The sequence below is a fragment of the Amblyomma maculatum genome, chromosome 1 (genome assembly GCF_055883805.1).
Source record: "Amblyomma maculatum isolate TAMU_Amacu chromosome 1, ASM5588380v1, whole genome shotgun sequence".
NCBI lineage: Eukaryota > Metazoa > Arthropoda > Arachnida > Ixodida > Ixodidae > Amblyomma > Amblyomma maculatum.
The window spans coordinates 258,922,769-258,947,373 of NC_139344.1; the positions used below are offsets into that span (position 1 = coordinate 258,922,769).

Here is a 24,605-nt window from a genome sequence, read left to right on the forward strand (position 1 = left end):
AACTGTGGCCCAGTCTCCAATACAGCAGGCTCCCTTCGACCACTTTTTGAAAAGGCATATACTTGTGGACTTTTTGCGCCTTTGCAGTGAAGGCTAGGGTGCAGAAGGGGTAAAGGTGTAAAGGAAGACTGGGGGTCGCTGTTGCCAAGGGGGGAAAAAAGGCCAGACTGCCTAGCCTCTGCTGTAGAGCTACAGAATAAAATCGATAGAATGCATGCATGTTGGATGCAGCGATCACAGTGTACTTTTCTGTTATTGCCCTTATATATAATAGCTTGTGTGCATAGAATATTGATGCGACTGTGCGTATTAATATTTTTTACACACGTCTTTCAGTGCTGCCTAAGCAGATAATGCGACATGCATTAGTATCCAGCATGCAACCCTGAAAGTATACCTTTGGCACCACCCCCCCCCCCCCCACCTTTGCTTGTTCCTACTAGTAACAATATGTGGATAATATGAAATATATCAATAAGTATATGAAATAGTGGATAATCTGCGGACAGCATAGCAGACATTTCTATTTGCCCCGACATACTGTTTTGTTGCGTCACTAGGAGCACACTGGAAAGTTCTCTCAGCCTAACACTTGCTTTTAAAAGAGCCCAAATTTTACAGAGGTAACATTTAATAGTAACCTTCATTTTGTATTACATATAAATGGGATTCATAATTAATCATTAAAATCTCCAATGCGGCAGCAAATCTGAACAGCAGGATCAGCTCACACCTACCTACCAAAAGAACAAGTATTGCATCTACATACCTCGATGGTAGAGCGTTTGTTACTCTCATGGGTGTGCGCGTGGTGCTACTGTATCAATGCTGAAAAGTCGTGCTGTTTTGGCCCCCTGCTACTGTAGATGATTGAAAGATGTCTGAATGAATCAGGCGAGTACCCTATCTAAATGTAATGTAAAACAAAAGTTGCATTAAATGCCAGCTCTGTGAAATTTCAGTCCAAACGTGCATTTTTTTTTTCTTCTCCCTGGTATGCTCGGCGACAAAAATGTCAGTTCCAACTAGAAGGAATGACACTGGCGAATAGGTACAAGATCCACGTACACCTGCAGTAGAGTTTATAAAAGGCAGTAACTGAAAAATCATAGCAGTCATTCCATTAATCTTGCAAAATATATATGCAGGCTTTTTCCATAAATAAAATGAATTTCTCCCAACAGTTTTTTTTTTTTCTAATATTTTGATGGCAGGTGACCATCCTATCATCCCCATGGTTTGTAAACTGTTCTAAAGGCAACTCATTCAGACCAGTGCCAGGTTTCTTTTTGATATTTTTAATATGAAACTATCACCATCAGAACTTGCAATGCAAAACCACAATTTTTGCACCAAGTCAAATAACCATGATAACAGTGACGAGTTGGGATGCAAGTGCAGCAAAATTTGTGCATGTATATATTTTCCAGAATTTTTAATGGTGAACATAGCTGAGAAATTACTGAGACCTATGCAGAAACCAACCTGGTGAAGCAGTGTTGACAGAAAAAATGATCTGCTGCTTGAAGATTGTGTACCTGGGCCATCAAAGACATCTGCAAGCACTCATGATGGCCACCCCTTTTCTTTATAAGCAAAATCAGCAGTGGTTGTAGGTAATAAGAAGTAGTCTGATTTTTCATTGCATGAAAGAGCAAACACAGTGCACACTAGTCAACCTCAGCTTGCCAATAAAACAGGCAGAAAAAATTGAACTACTATAGGACCAGACCATATGTTGGATGCAGAAACCATAAAAATTGCCACTGCAAGCAGCAATTTCTAAATCAAGTCACTTTTCATGCAGCAGGAGCATATGTGCACCCTTTGTCAAAAGTTTAGAAACCAGGCGGTCTACTTCTGGGCCATGCATACTATGTGGCTCGTAATGCATTCCCAGGTTTCTAAATATGCTGAAGGCAAGAATCTTTTTCGTCCTACCCTCTTGAATGGCTAAGCCTTCCATGATTGTTAAAGAAGTCATAATAGGTGGTGAAGGGTGGCTGTTCGTGGCCCTACGGGGCTGGGACGGTTGGTCGACGACGCTTGCGGCGGGAGCTAGCCTGCCACAGATTTCTTCTCTCTTGTAGGCAGTCACTGCACCCCTTTTTCTTTCCTGCTCTATTTTCTCTTCTGTCCACACGATCCTTTTTCCTACAGTCGCAGCAACAAGAATAATATATGACTTAAAAAATGTAGAGGGCCTCTTAGGTGTCTCTTAAGAGGAGAATGGCGAAAGCCTACCCTCCTTCTCCTATCATTTGCCTCTCATTGTTTGTTTGCTTGTTATCAGCGTTCGTTGCAGTTACAGGAAAGGAAAGGTGCAGTATTTGTCGCACTTTCTCCGACAAGTGTGCATTTACATGGCACACCATCGCTCCTGTTTCCTACGGGGCTGGGACGGTTGGTCGACGACAGGAGCTAGCCTGCCACAGATTTTTGATCTTTTGTAGGCAGTCACTGCACCCCCCACTGCTTCGGTGGTGGACAACGGCTGTTGCGACGAGAGTCTCTCTTCTTTTTCTTTCCTTCTCTGTTTTCTCTTCTGTCCACACAATCCTTTTTCCTACAGTCTCAACAAGAAAGAAGTCATAATATACGACTTAAGGGTCTCTCAGGTGTCTCTTAAGAGGAGAATGACGAAAGCCTACCCTGCCTCTCCTATCATTTGCCTCTCATAGTTTGTTTGCTTTTTATCGGCATTCGTTGCAGTGCTACATATAATTGTTTACAGGAAAGGCAAGGCGCAGTATCTGTCGCACATTCTCTCTCAAGTGTGCACTTGCATGGTACATGTGGAGTTCCTGTCGCGTGGAGTGGCGCACATTCAAGTGTGGCACTGCAGATGGCAAAAACGCTAGCCAAGATGAGAATTCGTTAGTCGCTTCAAATTTAATGGCTGGTGACATCACTTCTCTGTCAACCAATCAGGTGCACCGCATAGCATGAAAGGCTTTCACCTTAAAAGCAAAGCCTCTGGTCTCGTGTAAACTTTTGACAAAGGCTGTACTTAACTGTTTACAACTGAATAGTAGTGGCACAGGCGCAAATAGCTCTCTTCACCAAGCAGCAAACTGGCAGCACAAAGTGCCTGGTGCATTATCTAGTGTGCTAATGATGATTTACAGCACCCAAGGAGGCCACCAGAAGCTGGCATGAATTGTAGCTTCCTTCACCATGACAAAACCATGACAACTGCCACGTTCATAGCAAGCAGGGCAAAGGCATTAATTTTCAGAGAATACGAGCACAGTACCACATAGCTGCTGTAACATGGACTCCAAATATAGCGGGCTGTCGGCAGCAAACAGGGGAAAATTCTCTACTGCGCACAACTGATTGTAGAGTGGTCTGCAACAAAATCAGGGATAGGCACTTAGTTTAAATGTTGGCAACAAGGTTGGCTGAAGTAGAACATTGAAATATCTCCAGAAAAGCAATGCACTAACAATATGAAATTCATTTAGCCGAGTGCAGTTTTCATCTTTCCTTATGCTTGGAACACGGCTACCCAGTTTATATTACGCATAGACTGAACATGCATGCACAGCCACAGCAGGCCCATGAAGCAGTAAAATAAGCTGGCACCCTAATGAGAACACAGCTTTTCAGTTTTGCCAGCAATGTTCATAGAATCCAACGTTCACACATAAAAAAAAAAAAAAGAAAAAAAAAAAAGCTGCAAGCCGTTTACACTTCATTGAATGTACACGCACGCACTGAAGTCAGGCAGAAGCTATAAAAAGTTTCTTCTGCTTGCCTTCTTGGCAAAGTAACAAAAACACCCGACAACGTACGCAGGGCACAAATAAATGTAGAATCAGTACTGAATAGCCAATGACACACTCATGGACATTGCTAAAATATCTACACTGGAAAATCCAAGCTGACACTATCAAGAATTGCAGTAATGAAATATTCATACTTGTCTATAGCAGCTGGCAACAAATATGGTTGCTTCCGGCATTGTTGTTGCTCCTTGAATAAAGCATGTACATCATCAGGGTTAAACCACTTGAGGTAGGGGCAGAGCTAAGGGTAAAATGCTCCAGGGCTCAATAAAAACACGCTTGAACCATGGAACAGACCTTTCACATGCTTTTGCCAAAAGGCAACAACGACACACACAAATATCTCTGCCCTTAATTCCATGCTTCGGCTGGCTAAGCCACTGGTTAACACTTTTCACAGTGTGAAAATCATTATTCATGTCTACATTCAGCAAGCACAGTGTACAGAACAATCAACTGCCGTGTAAGATCCAGCCCAACATACACAGTACAATGTCACATGCATACTTGTTGAAAAGCTTGCAACAACCAACACCATCAAGTTACTAGCCTCCAATGAGAAAACACTGGGGTGAGCAAAGAAATGATAAAACAGTATGTCAAATCACACTGTCCCAAAAGGAAATTGTGGCTGCAGTCTTGCATACCATGGAGGATACTACATGTGTGCATACCCTGTCCACACAAATAACCTTCCTTGCTCACACTGGTATATTCAATCGGAGTACCTGCTGCAGATATGGCGATCACAGCCACAAACTTCTAAGGACATTGGAGCAGCTTAATCCACACAGCCATGCACCCCATGTATATGAAAAAAAAGTACATTCACTCACACTGGCCACCTGTAAAAATACAAATTCTACTGCAATTTCATACAATTGCTGGCGTGGGCATTTATACATTACTGCTTGCCTCACTGCCAAAGGCACACAACTTGTTCATCCCAAACCCACAATTACACTTTGGAGTGACAAACGTGCAGCAAAGGCAGCAACGGCAGCACTGCTTCACTAAGAATTCCCTCCCCATCACAAGTAGTCTTGGAAAAGGGGAGAGCACGCACACTATCAGCCTTCGAGAAAAAGTGGGGAGGAAAGCAGCAAGGGTAGTTTAACTGCTTTAATGTTTCCCCACGTTGTAAGCCACCGTACAGCCGATCCAGATCCGCGACAGGCTGGCAAGCAGTTGACCAAGTGTGCACTGGAAAGGCTGGTGGCACTATGTGCATAGCGACAACCTGTGTCTGAACCGCCAAGCATTTACAGGTCATCCAGGTCAAAATCATCCACAAGGTCATTAACCTCAAGGCTCTGGAAATCCACGCGGTAGCGCAGGATGCCCCCAATGCCACCAAAGCCCTTGACAAACTGGGACCCCTCCTGTGACTTGTCTGTGATGATCTCTAATGTGGCACCTGCGAAAGAAGGAAGCATCAGCAGAGGCTGCCTCAACTCTTTCGTTACCATGCCTATTCAATACGATCATCGGTGATTGATGCTTTAAATCACACATTTCGACATGTTGGAATCATTTCTTGTGCACCCAGTGGTTAGTTTAGGCACTGAACTTGTAGAACCAGCTTAAATTTTTCCACTTTGGCGATGTTCAGATTTTTGATGGACTTTTTTGCGAAAAGGAGTGTGGCGACTGCGCTTGAAAAAACAATCTAACCTGCCATGTGTGGTAATGCAGCATTAGTATCAATTCTTGTCAGACTTCCAGAAAGTCAAATATCGAATCATACTGTCGGCTTTGTTATCTGACGCCGCATGTTCACCATGTATACCCGGTAGAGGTGTGCACGGGCCGAAATTTTGAGCCAGAGCCCGGCCAGACTGTGAAAGTGCCTGAACACTGGCAGACTCAGCGATTAAATTTAAAGCCCGGGCCTGGCCTGTCAAGCTATAATTGCAGTTTAAGCGATGATACAGAAGTGAATAGTTTCTGGATGATAACTTTATCTAAGATCTTGAAATCACGAGTTTTCAAGTCTGAAATAAATTTGGTGAATATATAGAGGCACAGCACATACGTAGAATTAACATATTGTGCAAAAACAAGTTATGCATTGAACTGAGGCATTTGCAGCGTTCCTGGATAATGAACCCGGTAGCGCTGAAGTGTCGGTGCTGTAACTTGTAGCTGAAATAATTAAAAGGTTCTTTGATAAGAAAGCAAGGTTTTGGTAGGCAACTTGTTAGCTTGTCCAAAAGTGCTCTAGCTCAAAACCTAAACGAGGGGTTGACTTTGCTGCCAAATACTTGGTGAGCTTGACTGGCTCACCATGTGCCTTTCAAGTGAACCTTTCGCAACAAGAGGAACACGAAGAAGCTTTGAGCTATGTTCCGCGTCAAGCGAGACCATGTTGAGGCAGGAGTGTCACAACAGAGACATTTGATAGGCAACAGTGTATAGTGCGAATCTTGAAATGGACACCTAAACATCAGTGCCAGTATTGCCCAAGTGGAGATGTGAAACTCGAAACTAGCCTACGAGTGGCCCCTCTGCTCAGTCGCTGACAGCTGCCAAAGATCCATTCGTGGTGAGGAGGCAAGGAAGAAAGGTGAGTTGGAAGGTCTCGTGGGGTGAGGGGGCCGCAAAATGCTGTGTATCTTAGAGGCTTATAGCACTATGGCCACTTTTGCAAAAGTTGCATGTGTTTGTGACTGGGGTGCTTTCGGGCCGGCCCGAGCACAGCTCTAATACCCGGCCTTTACAGCCAGTCTGCTGCAGTTTTGGCTTAGTGCCTCACGAAAACCAGGAACAGCTTCACTGCTTGCATGAGAAATGAAGCTGTTTTCACCTGTAGGTTTTTGTATGTAGCTCAAGAACAGCGCTTTTGATTTTTTACACTGTTCCTGGGTCACTGATCTTCAAAATATATATTCTAAACTTCCTGTGTTAATAGGCGTCTGCAGATATCGTGCTTTTTCTATCTTGTTTTTTATCAACTTGCCACAAGAATTGCAATTTTTTTTCTAATAAATTTGTAGCTTTGTAAATTGTTTTTGGGAGAGCATTCCATTATGTGCAATTTTGTATGCTGCAATGCGTGCTGCAGTACTATTTGTACTGGCAAAAGATATCTTCAGAGTCCTATGAAAAACAGCAATTTTCTCACGGTAACGACAGAGGGGGGATTAATACTGCAAATCACTCACCAAAGTTCTTGTAGTTGTTTGCAAGCCATTCTAACAGTGCCATAGACTCCACAAGCTCCAACTCCACACCCGTCTCTCGGTCCAGAAAGTGGCTCTTGTCTTTCTCTTGTTCAGGAGTCAGGTGCAGAATCTTCTCTTCATCACTTGTGTGATTCTTCAGTACATAGCGCACAATGTCAAGATTTTCCCATGCAATCAAGATTTCAACAGAGCCCATCTCAAGGGCTTTCAGCGTGTCCTCGACACCAAAGCAGTATTTCCCTGTGTCTTGAGAGATTTCGTCAAAGTAGCGGCCAATAAGTTTTTTCTCTTGTATGAACTTCACATTGGACAGCACCTCGGCAGACAATTCTATGGCCTGATTGAATCCATTTTCACCACCATATGATACGTCCACCAGCTTGAGCACTTTAACTTGCAGCCTAGGGTCAAACATGTCTGATTGACTAAGTTCTGTCTTGAAGTCAGCTGAACCAGCCAAAATGAGTCCTGCAATGTTTGGACGATCGTTGCTAATGTAAAGTGTTGTTGCAACTTCAGCTACTTTGCGCACGTAGTTATGTCTCTTCTCCATACGTAGCCGAGCAAATCGCAATGCAGATTGACCTCCACGTCCGTGCTTCTTGGGTAAATCTACCGTGAACTTGTGCAGCACCTCGCGCGTGTTGCCTTGGAGAGTACCGAAGAGGGCTCCATTGCCATCCATCACAATGAAGCCAAATTTGTTGTCGTCCGCAAGCAGTGCAGACAGAGCCTCGGTGTGAAACTTATTGTCGCACAGGTACAGTGACGTGTTGATTGGCTTGAACGGTTCGAAGTCAATGTTCACCTTCTTCTCTTTGCCTTCTTCCGTTACGATCGTACCACAGTAGATGACCAATCCATTCGGCGGCACTGCAGTGGGAGGAAACCATCAGTAACTGGCCACTGAGTACGACAGTGCTCACCTTTCGTGTACAGTTTAAGTCGGTGCTGGACAGACGTGATAGCACCGAGAACTGACAGCCGGTTCACCCGGCTCTTGATGTTGGACGCCGTTCCGAACTCATCCGCCAACATTTTCGACACCCGGGAGATCTGGTCCTTCGGTGGAATGATCAAGGAGATCATACTCGTGCCGTTGCTGGATAGAAATTATGAACCATCAGAGTAACGAGGGTCTGAATACCGGTACGAAACTCGCTGTAGGCCTAAGCCTTTAACCCTAACATATGCCAAACCATGCCAAACTGCTTGCAAAACGTCACTCACCCCCGTGCGGCTTCCAGGCTCTTGATGAGTTTCTTGATCTTCCAGATTTCTACATTCCTATCGGCATTTGACTCCTCTAAGTTGTACCCAGTAGAAGCCATCTTGAAATTAAATTAAAACGTAAATACTTGACGTGGCCGGCTCACAATGATGGGATCCAACGCTCGTAGGCCTAATGTCGGCCCCAAGCGCTGAGCGTTGTGGTCGTCAGGAACGTTTTGAACAGTAACAGCGGCCTGGCAATGAAAAAGTATGCGCGCCGTAAAAGTCCCAATGTTCTGCGATGAACTACGTCTACAACAGTGATTACATCGACAATGAGCAGTGGTGACTACCCCACTACGAGAGTAGAAGTAGACGACGAAACGTGACTACCACCGCAGCCCCATGTGGAACTCGCGGGTCGACGTCATGCTCCAACCGCCGTTACAGGGTCGGTCATGGTGCCCAGCCAATGATTTACCTACCAAGAATGCACGCTGCTTCTGGCGGCTGTCTTTTGTAACCGTATCTTAACGTCGATAATTTTTTTAATACACTGAATGTAACAAATCCTTTGAAAACTTTTTTTAATATCAAAAATAAGAATTTACATTTCGTGCTGGTGGTGCCGGTTTCAATTGCTTATTGCCTGTCGGAACAGTTGTGTTGTGCGCTATTCGCGCTATTCGGTTGAATAACCTTGCTTTTAGCTTTTTGTTTATTTTATTTATTTTTCATACTTCTTACGTGTTTGTCTTGAGTTCATTTTTCCTGGTTCAGGCGGCGAACTGAGTCAATGAACGACTGAACTTTCCTTCAGTTAGGTAAAATGCAGGCCCGCAACTGCCTTTGCCTCTGCTGTCCTCTGCGTAGTATGAAAAACAGAAAAAAAAAAAAAAAGAAAAGAAAGACTGCAGCAAAGCACGTACAAGGCACGTATGCTCTTTCCTTCATACCGTGGATAGGATGGAGAAGAGCAGAAACATTAATGAACAGAAATAGGAATCGTTTTTTGTCATATTTTTTTTTGGCTTGGACCGTGGCTTGGACCGTGGCTGTTAATGACTGCGACATTGCAACTAGCGTGGAAAAACACAAAGGACAGCGACAAAAGGCAAAAGGTACCAACAGTACCAACGGGACAGCACCGTGGCCGCCGTGGCTTTGACAAATTCATCCGTGGCCAACGTTCTCTAAACAAACCTCGACGAAATGTTGTGAGAGTTTCATAATAGCCCAGAAGTGCCTAAAATTATTGAGAAACTGAATTTGGATTAGAAAACATTTATTGAAAAAGTGAAGAACACGCAAATGAGTTATCGTTTATCGTGGCCGCCGATAATCGTTGCAGCTACTAAATCCAAAGCAGGCCCAAGACTAGCCAAACCAAATGCACGTGCAGATGTGCAGGAAATTTTTTTTTTTTTTCTTCTATGCAAATATATACGCAACGAGTTTTCTTACCGTGCTTCCTTTTCACATCTGTTGCGTTATGGGCACCAATTGTGCATCAGTATTGGTGCTTTTTTGTGGGCTACCAGCGAGCGGGAAAACAACGCTTGTGCGAAACATTCGCGCAGCGTTAGAAAATCGTTCAACATCAGCGCGCGGTCTGTCGTGGCGCCCGTGTGTCATCTGCTATGATGAGCTTGTGAGCATGGATGTACAAGCTGAAATGGTAAGCTGCGAGGTTGTGCGGTACACTGCAATTCGTACTGTGTATGACGCGGCGGCCGCGCTGTTCTGATCTGGGGCTCATTCCTCAACCTGGTTCAAGTAACGTTGTTTTCCACATCGTTGAAAACGCGGTAAACGCTCGACCGCTGTTTCTTCTTTTTAAAGCACGCATGAACCCTCATGCAAACCAGCTCCTCCGCGTTAACTGTTTCAAACGGTCCCTGTTAGCCGCTCCCCTTGCGGACCCTCGTTCGCGTACATGCACATTGTAATTCGCCTATAATTCCGTAGTTCATGCCTCTGTTATCTCGCAGTCGTAAGCTGTATGATGTGAAAGGCCGCCCAGATATAAATCCTCGCTTAAACGAAGTGGTGCAAACGTGCGTGCATGGCCTAGGGCAGAGGTTCTCAAACTCTATTGCCTAAAGGAATCCCAACAGCTGTGAATATCTGCCACACAAATTAACGCATGCAGTCGTTAAGCTACCACATTGTGTGGAAGACCACACGCCACAAATGTAAAGACCCATTTTAACTAGAGCCGTAATGAATTAGTCTGCATGGCCTTAATGCCATGCAGGCACATTCATAACGGCTCTGGTTAGTGCATTCAAGCAGGTGAAACGGATGTGTATGCAATCGGCCTCAAAGACTCATTTTTAAGCTTCACAAGTCAACCTTACCTGTCAAAATGTGGCTTCGTGATAAGATTTTTGCCTGCATTGGAAGGTTCTAAGGTTCCATGTGAGCTTTTTGTGCCCATGGGACTGTTTAGCCTGCGGAAGATCTGCATGAGATCACGATGCAGAGCCACCATGTTCATTGAAGTCTGTTCAGAGAAGAGTGTGCTATGGTGCGGGGACAGGACCGACCTCCTGCCTGGCTGCTTTTACTCGAGGCATGTATATGTCTCCCGTAATTTTGAAGTGTGGCAATGTGAGTGTTGGATTCTGGTGTGACTATGTACGACGAGTTGCAGGATGCAACCTGGTTAAATCGGCCTTGAAGTCTACAGAAAAAAAAAATGTGCCTGCATGGCTTAGACATAGTATGTCTGATACTGGATCTAATGATCCTGGGTTTAGTTCACATCACATCCTCCATGAAATTTCTTCCCAGTACAATTCATTTACTTTTTAAAAAGTTCTGCCACACCACATGTGATGTCAAACATTTTCGAGCAATCTCTCCTAGGGGTAGACTTTTAAAGTAGAAGTTTGGTATACTGTGCAGTGCCATGGACCCGCTAAAGCAGACGCGGAGCGTCTGCTTTAGCGGCGGCGGATGGCTTTTGCCTTGTTTCGCACTGTCGCTCGCGGGTTTCGTGGTGAGTCCCGCCCCGAAATGGAAGAACACAGAAGGTTGATGCTGCAGCGGCATTTTGTCAACGTACTACACACGTGAACGGAGTCTTTATATATATATATATATAAAAAGCACTGTCGCTCACCAAACGTTCGACAAGCATATGACATACATTGCGGCATGGTATACCTACTTTTGTCCATTTTAATCCGAATTTTTCTCAAGCCTGTACAAGAATAGGTGTAAAAAAAAAACTGAATGAGCAGTGATCGCATCGAAACTTCTTCAAGGCTAACATGACAGCAATTCGTCTGCAAGAGCAAAACCGTCTTTCAGCGCTAGATGCGAAACCATCCATGTAGCACCGAAGATGATAATAATTTCATGAAAATGTGATGTAAATTGAAAATGCTTGCATGATATGAAGTATTAGTATAACAGTGAAAGTAAACGTTGTAGGGTTGAGTTTTAAATGCTACTATAATTCAGATATTAGCAAATGTGTTGTAGTATAAACATTATTTTAATTTTGCAAATAAACTTTGTTTTAATGCAATTTTTACATGATATTAAGCTTATTATGAAAACAATAAAAAAATGTTTTGATATTCATGACACCACTTGTGCTGGAAGTGGCAAAAAGAGGCCAAATAATGACGCAGGTTATACTCGATGCAGTGGCTTACAAATGAGTTCACCTGCTATATCGGAAGTATGCAAGAAACCTAAAGCTTTAAAGAATTGGACACTCTCACTGAAGACACATTTCAAGCCATGTAGCGACCCCATTGAGGCTCTCTTCGGAAAAGTAAGGCTAATGTGCGAAAGGGAACGACATGCTAAATGCGAGGGCCGTAACAGCTAGCGGCACTTGACTACATTGTCAAGACGGACGTTTCATCTGAGAGCAAAATCAAGGCACCTTGCGTCGATGCCAAATAAAATAATTTGCCAAAAATTAAAATGCCAAATAACCGAGGAACTGAAGGAAGTGATGGCATGACCCACTGTCACATATTCTGGTTTACCTTACGTCGCTGGATATATTGTTCAGTTAATCAACTTCGGCTGCGACGCTTGCGCTATTCTTCTTGAAACTAGAGAAAGAAGCAGCCCCATGTACACTCTTCTATGAGGACATTATTCTAGGGGACTGCATTATCCGAAACCAGAGCTTGTTGCCCTATTGGACGAATGTTTTTTTTTTTTGAAAAAGCTGCCATGCACCTACTACACTCAAATGTTCTCGAAGTACTTAAGATCCTGATTCAATCAGCACTTGAGAATTCATCACTGAGTTGCCCGGAAGGAATTGACAATAGCCATGTTATAAGGTCCACTTCTAAGTTTGAAAAATTTCTCAGAATCCTTCTTGTCAATTAATTATGCCAAGAAAGTGACAGACAGGAACGAGAGACCAACTCCTTATGTGCACAAACCGTGCAGGAAGATTTTGAGACTGTGAATTTTCTAGCCGCAGGTCGCATTTTGATAAATTGATGAATATGTAGAACAATGTGTAACTTTGAAGGGCCATTCTTTTTTTTTAGTATTTGCCGCTCTTTTCAATTATGCATAACTGTTTATGCACACTTCCTTGATTAAAAGTTGTTGTTTATCTATGTATTAGATAAATTACTACATTTGTCATGCATGTGCGTCAGTCGCGAGACTACATATACATCTTCGGTCTTTCAATTAACTGACTGATATGTTTTGAACGAAGCTAGAATGGCCCACTTCACTAGACAACTGAAATTTTAACTGTATGCGTAAAATTTTGTTCCTTACTCTGAATCTGAGACGCGCCATGAATTTTCGCCGGTCCTCTTTTGCTCTAAACCAAAACAGAAGTGGTTGACAGAATCTCCAGCCAACAGTTTGCCATGCACTTGCGTCAGGTCATCCTACACCTGCTTACTGCTTTCAAAATCACACTGCATAGCATGGTACATTTATTTTGGTACAAAATTTAGGGGCAAAAAGTGTTGAAGTAGGAGTACCCGAAGCTTCATTCGACCATGTGCGGCCGCCCTGACGAAGACGCTCGCAGATTATTCACTATTTTATTCCTCATACAAGATAAATCTTAGACACTGTATACGGCGTCTTTGTATGAACCATAAGGGGTGAAATGTCGGGACCTGCGGGTTGCAACAGATGCGGGCGGAGCGAAGAGCGAGCGCACGTTTCCCTTGCGCGTGAACGGCGGTAGCAGAGGCGCAGCAGTGGGGTCGTGGCGACCCCACCGAGGTGCGGCGGGAGGTGGAAACAGACCCCATTAGAGAGGCCGTAAGAGATGAGAAGCGCGTTCTCCCTCGAGACCGGCCATCACCCAGCAAGCCCCAGTGACTCCATTGGGGAGGTTTGCGCACAGGGATGTGTCGTCCAGATCTTTTGTGAGCAGTCGTCAGCAGCACTTTTTAAAAATATTAGTAAATTATTGGCTGCATGCAAAGCTTTTAATATTGACTCAAATACTCACAAAGACTGCCTCTATGGATTTCTTGCATTAGAATATTACTGGTATTTCAAGGCCCTTTAAGGTCCAAAATGGGTATAACATTCTTGTGGGTTAACGCATGAGTAAACTGAAGTCCTTATCTATGCTGCTTAAAATCATTTAACACTTCATTAAATATATCCTTTTTGGGGAATTTTTTAAAATCTTTTGAAATAGTACTTTGGGGGGGGGGGGGGAGGTCACTTTTATTGTTTTTAATGGCGAGCCATTTTTACAACGGAATGGCGTTTGTATTGGGTCTTGTGTTGCTCCAGTTGTTCGTGATATGTTTTTAGCTTGTGTTTTTGACTGGTCCTTAGACCCTGTGTGCAAAAAGTAAAAAAATTTTTCAGGTACGTTTTACTGGTTTTGCAATGAACATATTCCTCTTTATTCTGCATTGCTATAAATGAAAATGCCCTTATTGATCTGTTTTGTAGTTTGAGATTTTCAAAACAAGCAGATGTTTTAAACAAGGTATAGATTGTAATGAAATATACAGCAAAACATAATTTTAATCTCATGTTTGGTGCATGGTGGCCTCAGTTGCTTATGTGCCATAAAACCCAATACAACACAATTTTCGACTAGTCAGATTTTCTTGACACGCTGGTCCAGGGATCGATTAACGAGAGCCTCAACACTGGCATGTTAGAAATGTTAGGATAAACGCGATGTTACTCTTGTGGTGCACATAGACATGATGTACTTCAGGACACGCACAAAAAAGAAAATTTGAATGTAGAATATTGTACTCACCATGATAAAACTCAAAGCTGTGTTTGAAATAAACAAAAAATGAAGAAAATAAAAACTAAAAATTCCAAGCCCTAGCCATGAATGATGAAAAAGGATTAAACTAAAGTGGCACTAGCATTGCTAGAACAACGGTGCCATGTGGAATGTTAGGATAAACGCGATGTTACTCTTGTGGTGCACATAGACATGATGTACTTCAGGACACGCACAAAAAAGAAAATTTGAATGTAAAATATTGTACTCACCATGATAAAACTCAAAGCTGTGTTTGAAATAAACAAAAAATGAAGAAAATAAAAACTAAAAATTCCAAGCCCTAGCCATGAATGATGAAAAAGGATTAAACTAAAGTGGCACTAGCATTGCTAGAACAACGGTCCCATGTGGACCAAACTGCACCAAATTCCCGTCGGGGTGGCGCAGTGATTAGGGCACTCGACTACTGTTCCCAAGGACCCGGGATCGAATCCCGGCCTCGGCGGCCGCTTTTCGATGGAGGCGAAAAGCAAGGCGCCTATGTGCTGTGCGATGTCAGTGCACGTTAAACAACACCAGGTGGTTGAAATTTTCGGAGTTCTCCACTACGGCGTCTCTCGTAGCCTGAGTCGCTTTGGGACGTTAGACCCCTCAAACAAACAAATGAACAAACTGCGCCAAATAGAAAATCCTGCTACAGTCTGCTCCAAAATTGAGTTTTCGGTCACTTTTACGCCACTCCTATGTCAAGGTAATTTAAAAACTTTGGTGAGAGTAAAGCTAAAGCCGGCACTTTTAAATGCCAGCTGCGCACTTCTGCCATGACTGTGTCATGAAAAGTAGGGGTATAAGAATACTATTCGAAATTTTTTGCAGTCATTTTGCAATTTTTGTGAACAGAATCTGTGTTTCTATCTAGTTGTATGTGTACTTCATCTTTACGTTAGAGGTGCTGAGCGAATATCTTGTTGTTGTTTCCCAGAACTCGAGGTGAAAAATTGTGCTGGTACTAAGCAGCACTCACTGGCTTGGCATGAACAATTGCCAGCATGCATCAAAAGTGCGCTCGTGATAACGGTTGTACGCTTTGCGCGAAATATATTCTTTGATGGCCATTTCAAGAGCTGCCATGGACGCTCTAACCTCATGGATTGGAAAACAGAAGTGCAGCACCCCATGGTTTATCATTGCTTCGTGCCGTGTTGGCCATGAACAGAGTGAATGTGCTAACAAAGAATGTGAACAGGCATCTTCTCCTTCTGGTTCTAATGACATGCAGTACACGCAGGAACAGCTTATAGCTGAGTGCATCATGCCACACGAGCTCTCCTAGTGGTTTATTTTGGCGACCGTTTTCACCCTGCGCAGTTTTCATTTCTTGGCAAATTCTGTTAGTCTGCATTGAATAAGAAAAGGTAGAGGTCTGACATAAAAGCCTCAGAGCAGGGTTGTGCAGGTGTATTCTGTACAGTGGAGCCCGCGCACTCTCACGGTGTAGTTACTGACTGCCAACGCTGGGGATCAGATTATTGAAGTGTTTTTGATGTGCTGAGAAGAAAGTTTTGCTGCCGAAATCGTTCTACTGTTGATTGTCCAAATGTGACACATTTGCAAATCCATCAGTGGGCAAAGTACACTAGCAGCAAAATATGCTACAGTTTGCAAGAAAGCAGCGTTTCGAACGCTACATAGGTTGGTAGAGTTGCTTATGAGTCAACTCACTCAGGCTCACTTAAGCTCACTTTTAAATCATGATTGAGTCATGAGTGAGTCTGTACTTGTATTCACATCATTATTCCAATCACAAGCCCGGGCTCAGGCTCGGATCACGATCAGTGTTTTCATGGCGGCAGTGTGCATTTTTTTCTCATTACAGCAGAATGGAGGAAAGCTTTTAATCCACGACCGAGAATGCTTGCAGGCTCATAACCTTGGCCATGTCTCTCGGTAACTAAGGAAAATTCTGTCGAACGTCTTCCTGTGTGTACTACTCCCTGGAGTATTTTATGCCTAAAGATATTTGCCTTGGTCGGTGCCACTTTGGCTAAAGAAATTGCTCAGACCAGTGAGCCCATGAGCGCCTTGAACCAAAATGAGCTAGTGAGCCCTGATGTGTCATGAGCGAATGAGCCCAAATGAGTTGTGAAACCAGGTGAGTCTTGAGTCGGAATGAGTTAGTGAGCTCAGGTGAGTTGTCAGCTGTGTGTTGCAGCGAGTGGTAGACTCCAGATGGGTCGTGAATCAGTGTGATTTTGCACGAGTTGTGACTATAAATGAATTTGAGTTCACTAGTTTATGGATCTCTAGCATGTGTGAGTCTGAGTGCGAGTGAGCCCGCAGTTTGAATAAACAAAAGTAAGTGAGCACTCATGATTTTGTCAAAGTATGAGCATTTGGGTGGAATCATTGTGAGGGAATGTATAAGAAATGGGATCGTTCGCATCACAGCTTCTGCTTCTCGTTCATTTCGCAAGCTCTCTTTGTTGAATTTCACCAGTGATGCACCACTTCGTGCCCCTTCATAAAACTTGTTGCTGGCTCATTACACATATTCTATGAAAGCAAGTTAGTGCAAGCCAGGACGGACAAAAGAGAGGTAAGTAGTGCATTGTCCTTTCTGTCTCTCTTGTGTCTATCCTGGTTTGCGCCAACCTGATTTCATAGGCTGTGTCCTTCTGTAATGGCTAAAGAAAGATGAGAAATGCTACTTGGGGGCTTTGGTCTCAGAAGTATTCTTACATTTTGTGATTGTTTTTTCATATATTTATTTTTCACCTTGAAGATTTTAATAGTACTAGTATAAGAATGAAACTTGAATGTAGGATTTGTTTTTTGTTTTAATAGTGATCATAGCAAAACTGTGAACTCGGTAGCTCCAATAGCAAAAATATAGCTGCTGCTCCCCTTTTTAGGTGCTTAAAAGGCAAAATTTTTCTTTGAAATGTAATCTTCCCTTCTACAGAACCTGAAATTTCTGCTACATATAGCATTTTCTTCTATGGAAGCTGTTAGAAGAAGCTTGTTATCAATTTCACTACCGCATTGGGAACTGTGTCTAGTTGTGGTACATTTATTACTTTTATCTTGCACTTGATACATGTGATGTTGCAAACAGCATTAAATAGTTTGATGTGTTGCCAGCGTGTCATTAAAAAATTAGGGGGACTCTCGAGCTTCTCAAGCTACCGAGCAGGTGCGGTAGCGCCTTTAACACAGCCTTTTCATTCTGCGCATTTTATTATTTTTTTCTTGTAAATTGGTTTTTGGGGTAAGGAAGGTGCAGTATCTGTCTCCCTTCTTGGTAGGCACCCATACTTACAATTACTGGCATACAATCGAAAGTATGTACCGTCTGTTGCAGAAGTTTGCAGCCCAACGTGCCGGGCGGAGGAGCAGTATCACTCCCGAGAGGCAGCGCTGCGTCCGCCGGCACGGCCTGGTGATGCAGTTATAAAGAGTGAGGAGGCTTGTTCTCTTCCCTTCATCCCGCGGTTGATATCGCACATTTTTGCTCTCAGCCGCGTGATGAGGGGAAGAGAACAAGCCTCCTCACTCTTTATAGCTGCGTCACCAGGCCGCGCTGGCGGGCGCAGCGCAGCCTCTCAGGAGCGATACTGCTCCTCCGCCCAGCGCGTTGGGCTGCAAACTTCTGCAACAGACGGTACATATGCCGTCGGTTAGAATCCGTCACAAAATAGCCTCCAAGTTGACTAGCAGATGAGTGCTAAATGAGAAGTGAAATGGTAGGTCACCATCCTGAATGCAGTGCAAAGATTAATTGCACCACAATTTTTAATCGAAGTCACGTGTGTCTAACTGAGTTAGATTCTGTGGCCTGCAAGACTTCTGTTATTTCTTTGCTTCCTGCTGATTTTTGCTTTACAACCATGACAACGCTGACGCCAGCTTTTCTGCAACATGGAGCCCATTCGCTATCGCGTAAAAATGTATTTTTAACCATTGGAGGGATGACTGCTGACATGTTGTGTGAATTTTTACCTCAATATCTAGCACGATGGCACTTTTATTTCCTTTCTTGTACCCACGGAGCATCATTGCTGAAAAGTTAATTGAGCTGATTAAATTGCAACTCTATTGCTATTGTATTCATTGATGCAGGCCTCCAGCAAAGGCCTTACCAAAGAATGCCGCCAACATTTGCTTGAAGCTGCGGATTGCTACATTGGACAGCTCTGTGGGGACAACTTTGAGCCAAGCCATGTGTATGAGGACCCTGTGAATGAAATGCTTGGCCGCTTGTTGGCTGCCACAAAGCAGATCCAATCCAATGAGAAGGCTTTGATAATGGTCGACGACAATCTCTACTATCGAAGCATGCGTGCGGCATGGTTTAAGCTGGCCCGCAATTGTGAGTTCGCAGATATCTTTTGTCAGTGTTACTTTTGACTGTCGTATTTTGGTTTAATCTGACACTGCAGATCTAGCCTCTGCTGTTGATAGTTACATTTAAGGGGGGATGCAGAGCTAAAAGGTCAGCTTTTAAACTGTTGGACCAATTTTGATAAAATTTTCAGAGATGGCTTATCGTCCTCTTATTAGAATATATTCTGTGTTTCATCACCTTAGCGCAAACAGAAAAAGTTGTAGCTGTCATAATGAGTTATTAAGTGTGCCAGCTTAGGAAAACTATCATGTCAAAAGTCATGAAGATGTGCTAACCGTTCGTGCTTAGATAACTTCTAGGTAGTGCAGGGTAAGGCCAATTGCAGGTTCTTTATGACATTCTTATACAAATCTGAGCACTTTAAAAACAATTTTTATTTTTTTGGTTTTCAGTGCATGTCACTTATGTGATATTTTTCTCTTATGGAATAATTAAGCATCTAAAAGGTACCTTGTCATGTTCTCAACAAAATTTTAGTTAAGAAACCACCTTGAAAGCAGCAGGTGGAAGAGTTCGGGAATGGTTGTCTTCTTGCAGAAAATACAAACTGAGAAAAATGAGTTCAAAGATGTTATAACACGCTATTCAAGTTTAAGGCCTAAATTAATATATCAAAGTGGCTTGGTGCATACATTGGGCTGTCTTTTTCAACATGATGCTGCTCTGTAACAATTGCTTCAGTTTGCTTTTTTTTTTCTCAGATTTACTGCTGTCCAGCACCCTTGTCTGCGCTTGTGAAATTCTTTGCTTGGTTGGTTGCTGGGCGCACATCTTTGCCTAGGCTTCTTATTCTAGCTCCAGCTTGTTGATTACTTAGGTCAGCCAGGCTTCCAGTGATGCGAGAACAGTGTTCAAGGGTTACATGCTTAGTTTTAGTCAAAAAAAGTTTCTATTCCAGTTTACCAGTCAATCCGCTGTTCCCATGGCCCAAAATTTGCCTTTCTGGTTTTCTTTTTAGAGTCTGCTATACTTTCGATAGCAGGTCTTTTTTTGCTAGAGAGTGCGATAAATACGCATTGTAACTTGGGGATACACTCCGTGTTCAGCTTCTTGCCTGCTATGCAGCTACGTCTTGAAATCAGCGTTTATAGGAGTTTTCAGTGGTGAGTGCACCTCATCTCACAAAAAAATTAATTTCAATTTTTCCACTGTACAAATGACAACCAAACTAGGTGAGAAGTTTCTTTAATACATGCTTAGTTAAAAACATTAAAAATTTAAAATCATCTTTTTTGGTGATAGCTATTATTTTAGTCCCGCATCCCTGCTTAAGCTCCTGTAGATCCCAAAGGACGAATATATTAGGTGCTGGTATTTCGTATTGCTTCTTGACTCATATCAGGAATTTCAATAAGTGATGTTTCTTCCTAAGGGTTTTTGGTACAACCATTAAGTTAATATACGAGTTTGCTATAGAAATTATGAGTCTTTGTAGTGCATGATCGTCTTGTGCTGGCAGAATGATCAATCAACTTTTATTTACAAACAGAAATACACATAAAGGTATGCTGGTCGATCTAAGCACGCAGTGCTTGTGAGATGACCAGGCAGCCAGTGTTTATCGCTTTTGCCAGTGTTTTCCGCTCCCATGAATTAATGAGCTTTTACTACGCTAAGTGTCCATCCATTTCACCTAAAGCTTGCAGCTGTGAGCAAAAAATATTAGCGCAAGTGGCAGACTTTAGCAGCGTTACCTCTCCTTTCTTCTTCTTTTTTTTTTTGTGACACCAAGTGGTTCCACATGATGTCCAGATGTATATTTTATGGTCTAGGGGGTCCCACTTAGCAAACCACTCTTATTCCAAATTGTCACAAATGGACATTGGCAAGTCCACCTGCTTTCAATTGGAACCATCTGCGAAAACCACTCTCAAATGGTCCCACTTGCTTCCAAGTGGCATCACTTTACAATGAGGCCATTTGTATTTAAACTTCAGGTTTTCACCTGGGAAGTAACAGAAGATGCAAATCATTCCCCCCGGTCAGAATAAGCAATAAACGGTGTTATAAAGTAGATGTACCCCCTACAAATTTCGCCAGCTGGAAGCAAGACATGCCACGTGTTTTGACCATATTTATGTCTCGATTTGGCAGGCAGTCCTCCTGATAATTTTGTAAATCCACTTTGCTTTGCTTTTGTATAGATTAGTTTCATTGTAATAATAAATTCTACGTGCTCGCCGAGCTTGTGAAATACTAAGTAAAACTACAGTATTATCTCTCATTCATGCATGTTCCATCCAAGATTTCAAGGACGGTAAAAAAAAGTAGTAAAAATGTGTGATCGCAGCTTATGGCAATCAAACCACAAAAAGATGCCATGCATGCAGTATGGGAACAGCTCAGTTGGCAGGTGTGCAAACTGGAACATTGCATGGTGAGGCAATGCTAGTATATTTTGCTCACAGTTGTACCTTCTAAACTTTCATTCAATTTGTGTGCCACACTTAATAGGGTCCTATTTATGTACTATGGGGGCTTCTAGGGGAATAGTGTTTTAATTTGTTCAGTATATTACTTGGGCAGTCTTGTTATATAAAGTCTTAGTTTTAAGCAATTCATTCGCGCAACATCATGGTGGCTCTGTGGCTATGGCACCCACTGAGTCCATGCTGGGGGCACCTAATAATTGATCAGAAGTAAACCTTTTTATATCAGGACTACCCAGATAATGTAGTTTAAATCTGTTCAATACATTATTTGAGCAATGCATTTATAGAAAGCTTTAATTATGATAAATTATTTGGTACCCTGCTACAGTGGCTTGGTGGTTAGGTCGCTCGATTACTGAATCTATGGGATCTGGGTTTGATCCCGGCCACGGTAGCCATGTTTTGGTGAAGGAGAAATGCAAGGTGGCCGTGTGCTGTGCACTGTTATAGTGTGTTAAAGAACCTCAAGTAGCCAGAACTATCTGTAGCCCTCGTTTAAGGCATCCCTTAGAGCATGAGTTGCTTTTAGATGTTTCAAAATAATTGACTGCTAAAATTACTGCTACTTGTGCAAGGTAGCTGGTATCGACGACCTTAGCCTTTTTACAAAACAGTCTTCACCTTGCTTCCATGCTGCACAGTGTGCCTTTTGTACCTAGCCTTGTGTACCTTTTTCCTCTTGCATTGGATTGCAAATAAGTGTAAGGTGAAATATTACTTTCGGTGTACACATTTGGATTTTTTGTTATCTTCTATATTATGTTTGCTCTGTATGCTTGCAGATTCCTTGGGCTTCTGCCAGGTGTTCCTGCAGTGCACAGTGGAAGACGCTATTCGAAGAAATGCCAGTCGTGCCTTTTCTGTTCCTGAATTGACGATAAGGACCATGGCGGAAAAATTTGAGGTGTCTCATGATGAGTTTTGGGAGCAGCTCACGATAATTGTGGATGGGACACCAGGCTGCATGTGAGTACTTTAGTGTTCTCTTCATATGTATAGAGCCTATTAGTTTCACGTAAAGTCTGAATTCCAGCAACCAATCCCAGTGTTTGTTCTCTGCACAAATTACATGAATCTTGGGCTTGACCTTATTATACCCAGAAAGTTTGCCGTTTATCTTTTCCTTAGATATCAGCTGAAGGTATTCTTTGGATACTAAAAAATATTGCGAGCTTGTTCAGGAGATGCTTCTTTAGTAGTAAACCTCTTTTCTCTCTAATCATTCAGGGTTTGGCTGTAATTCAAGCTGACCACAGAAAAAGCCTGTTGTACATTTAAACATACATCATCATTTTAAGGCATTGCTTGTTCGTGCTAAGGTTAGCCTACATGCCAGATCTCAGATGTGGTCATATATATATATATATATATATATATATATATATATATATATATGTCAAACCTCATTATAACGGACCTCAGTGTAACGAAATTCGTGATACAGTAAAATCTCGGTGATACGAATCTGGTTGATACAAATTTCGGGATGATACGAATTTGCGAAATTCCCCAACCAGAGGGCATTGTGGACAATGTTAAAAATTTCGAACACTTTCCCGCGCCACAACAGATGATACTCACATGCAAACTGCGACCGCAACCTTGAGAACTACGTACGTTGACTCCACGATTGCCAGCCGCGCTGTATGTACGCATCACAAGCAATTCGCGGTGACGCGTGGTCCACACCTCGCCGACGTTGCGCTTTCTGTCGGGCTCACGGCGTGTAAAGCTTTCAGCGGCGCGTGGTCCACAATCCGCAGACCTAGCTGGCCGTAGCTGGCAGCGGTGTACCAGGTGCGCACGGACCGAACATCGCTGTATCCGTATCGCGATCCGCGAGCAGTTTGCGGCGCTGTGCGGCCCTCATGCCGCCATCTCCAGTCATGCTGTGCGCGCCGCGAGAAGTACACGGAGGCGGGCGGATCGCACATTGCCGGCATCGCAATCATTTTCCACGCCGCGAAAGGTTTACAGCGGCGCACGGGCTGCACATCATAGACTTCGTGACCGCTAGGCGCGCTGTACGCATCGCGAGCAGTCTGCGGTGCCACGTGGCTGGCATGTCGCCATCTCTTGTGCTGCACGCAACGCGAAAAGTCAGCGGAGGCATGCGTCCCGTGCGTCGCCGATGTCACTATCACCTGTCGCGCTGTGTTTACCGCGAGTGGCGAGCTGTGACTGCGCGACCGTAATAAACTTTCTCGGACGTAAACAGATATGCGCAACTGCCTTTCCCATGCTTCTGCATACTTATTTTCGTTTGTTTTGATGATGCGAATGTTTGGATGATACAAATTTTTTCGCGACCCCGTGAGATTCGTATCACCGAGGTTTTACTGTATAACAAATTTGTTTCCCAATCTCGGCCCCATTGAAAACTATGTAATTTCTCTCAATTTAACGAAGTAGTTTTATGCTGCACTTTCGATTTAACGAAGTCTCGCGCATCGCATGCATGTAACTGCAGCCACCTTGATAACCGGATGAGAACTAGAACTTCAGCCCTGACACACCGCGTTTTACATCTGCCCTTTTACAGGCCAATATTGCGGGCAGTCTGGAATCTGCGAGCGAAACAAAATGATGACAGGGGTGTACCGCCACGCCATTCGTCGTGTGCGTACAAAACCCGCGGTGCAGAAGTTTTAGGACGCGTCATGCGGTGACATCACTGGCCAGTCGGAACAACAAAGCGCTAACCAGAAATACCGTATTTACTCGTGTAATGACCCACTTTTTCTTTTTCAAGAAAAATCGACGTGACTTCGAAGGGGAGCTGATTCTTTCTTTTTTTTTTTATGAGTCGTCCATCCCAACCATAAGAAAGCATACGGTCAGCCACGATCATGACGCCGGCTTTTAGCAATTGCGAGAAACCACTCAGTTGCTGCAGATTTGTCTGGAGAAAAACTCAAATAATCGCCTGCCTTTGGCACGATTTTACGATTTTGCGCAGTTCTGTGAGATGCTTCACTGCGCGAACGCGAGCCTCAAGGTAGAATTGTTTCCGAACGACAAGAGCGTCCGTGGCCTCTCTCACCGTGTGGCGCAGTACTTGTGGCAACTCCTCACGTGTGGTGTCGCCCTCCGAGGATTCGTCGTCCGAGGCAATGAGCACATTTTCGACAATTTCGTTCTCCGTTAATGACCCAGCGATGGCCACACCCGTGTCTATGTTGATATAGTCCTCAAGACGCACTTATTCAGGAAGCGAGTCTTCAAAACGATTGTCACCGGACAGTAATATTGACGCACTGTTCAGTGGTGCGCACTGGTTCGTCTGCACCAGAGTGAGCAAAGCCGCTGTGACGGAAACAGTTGGCGATCACCTGCAGTGGCGTACTGTCTCACTTATAA

The 24,605-nt window shown here is 43.4% G+C and overlaps 2 protein-coding genes across 5 annotated transcripts in view; one reads left to right on the forward strand and one right to left on the reverse strand.

Moving 5' to 3' along the window:
• Positions 1 to 1,282: 1,282 nt before the first annotated feature.
• eRF1 (eukaryotic release factor 1) lies at positions 1,283 to 8,630 on the reverse strand. Its single transcript, XM_084590992.1, has 4 exons — positions 8,207 to 8,630; positions 7,903 to 8,078; positions 6,956 to 7,849; positions 1,283 to 5,208 (listed from the first exon to the last, which is right to left on the reverse strand). Exons 1-4 carry the CDS (start codon positions 8,305 to 8,307, stop codon positions 5,054 to 5,056), a joined length of 1,326 nt encoding a protein of 441 aa, XP_084447118.1. The 5' UTR covers positions 8,308 to 8,630; the 3' UTR covers positions 1,283 to 5,053.
• A 920-nt stretch (positions 8,631 to 9,550) lies between these two features.
• The window catches only part of Pstk (Phosphoseryl tRNA kinase), a 54,901-nt gene continuing 39,846 nt past the window's right edge, over positions 9,551 to 24,605 (forward strand). For 3 of the 4 annotated variants that reach the window (XM_084590994.1, XM_084590995.1, XM_084590993.1), the window contains exons 1-3: positions 9,551 to 9,866; positions 18,528 to 18,777; positions 22,028 to 22,211. In XM_084590994.1, coding sequence (XP_084447120.1) covers positions 9,579 to 9,866; positions 18,528 to 18,777; positions 22,028 to 22,211 — 722 coding nt within the window. In that variant the 5' untranslated portion in view covers positions 9,551 to 9,578. The other variant, XM_084590996.1, reaches the window with a different exon arrangement.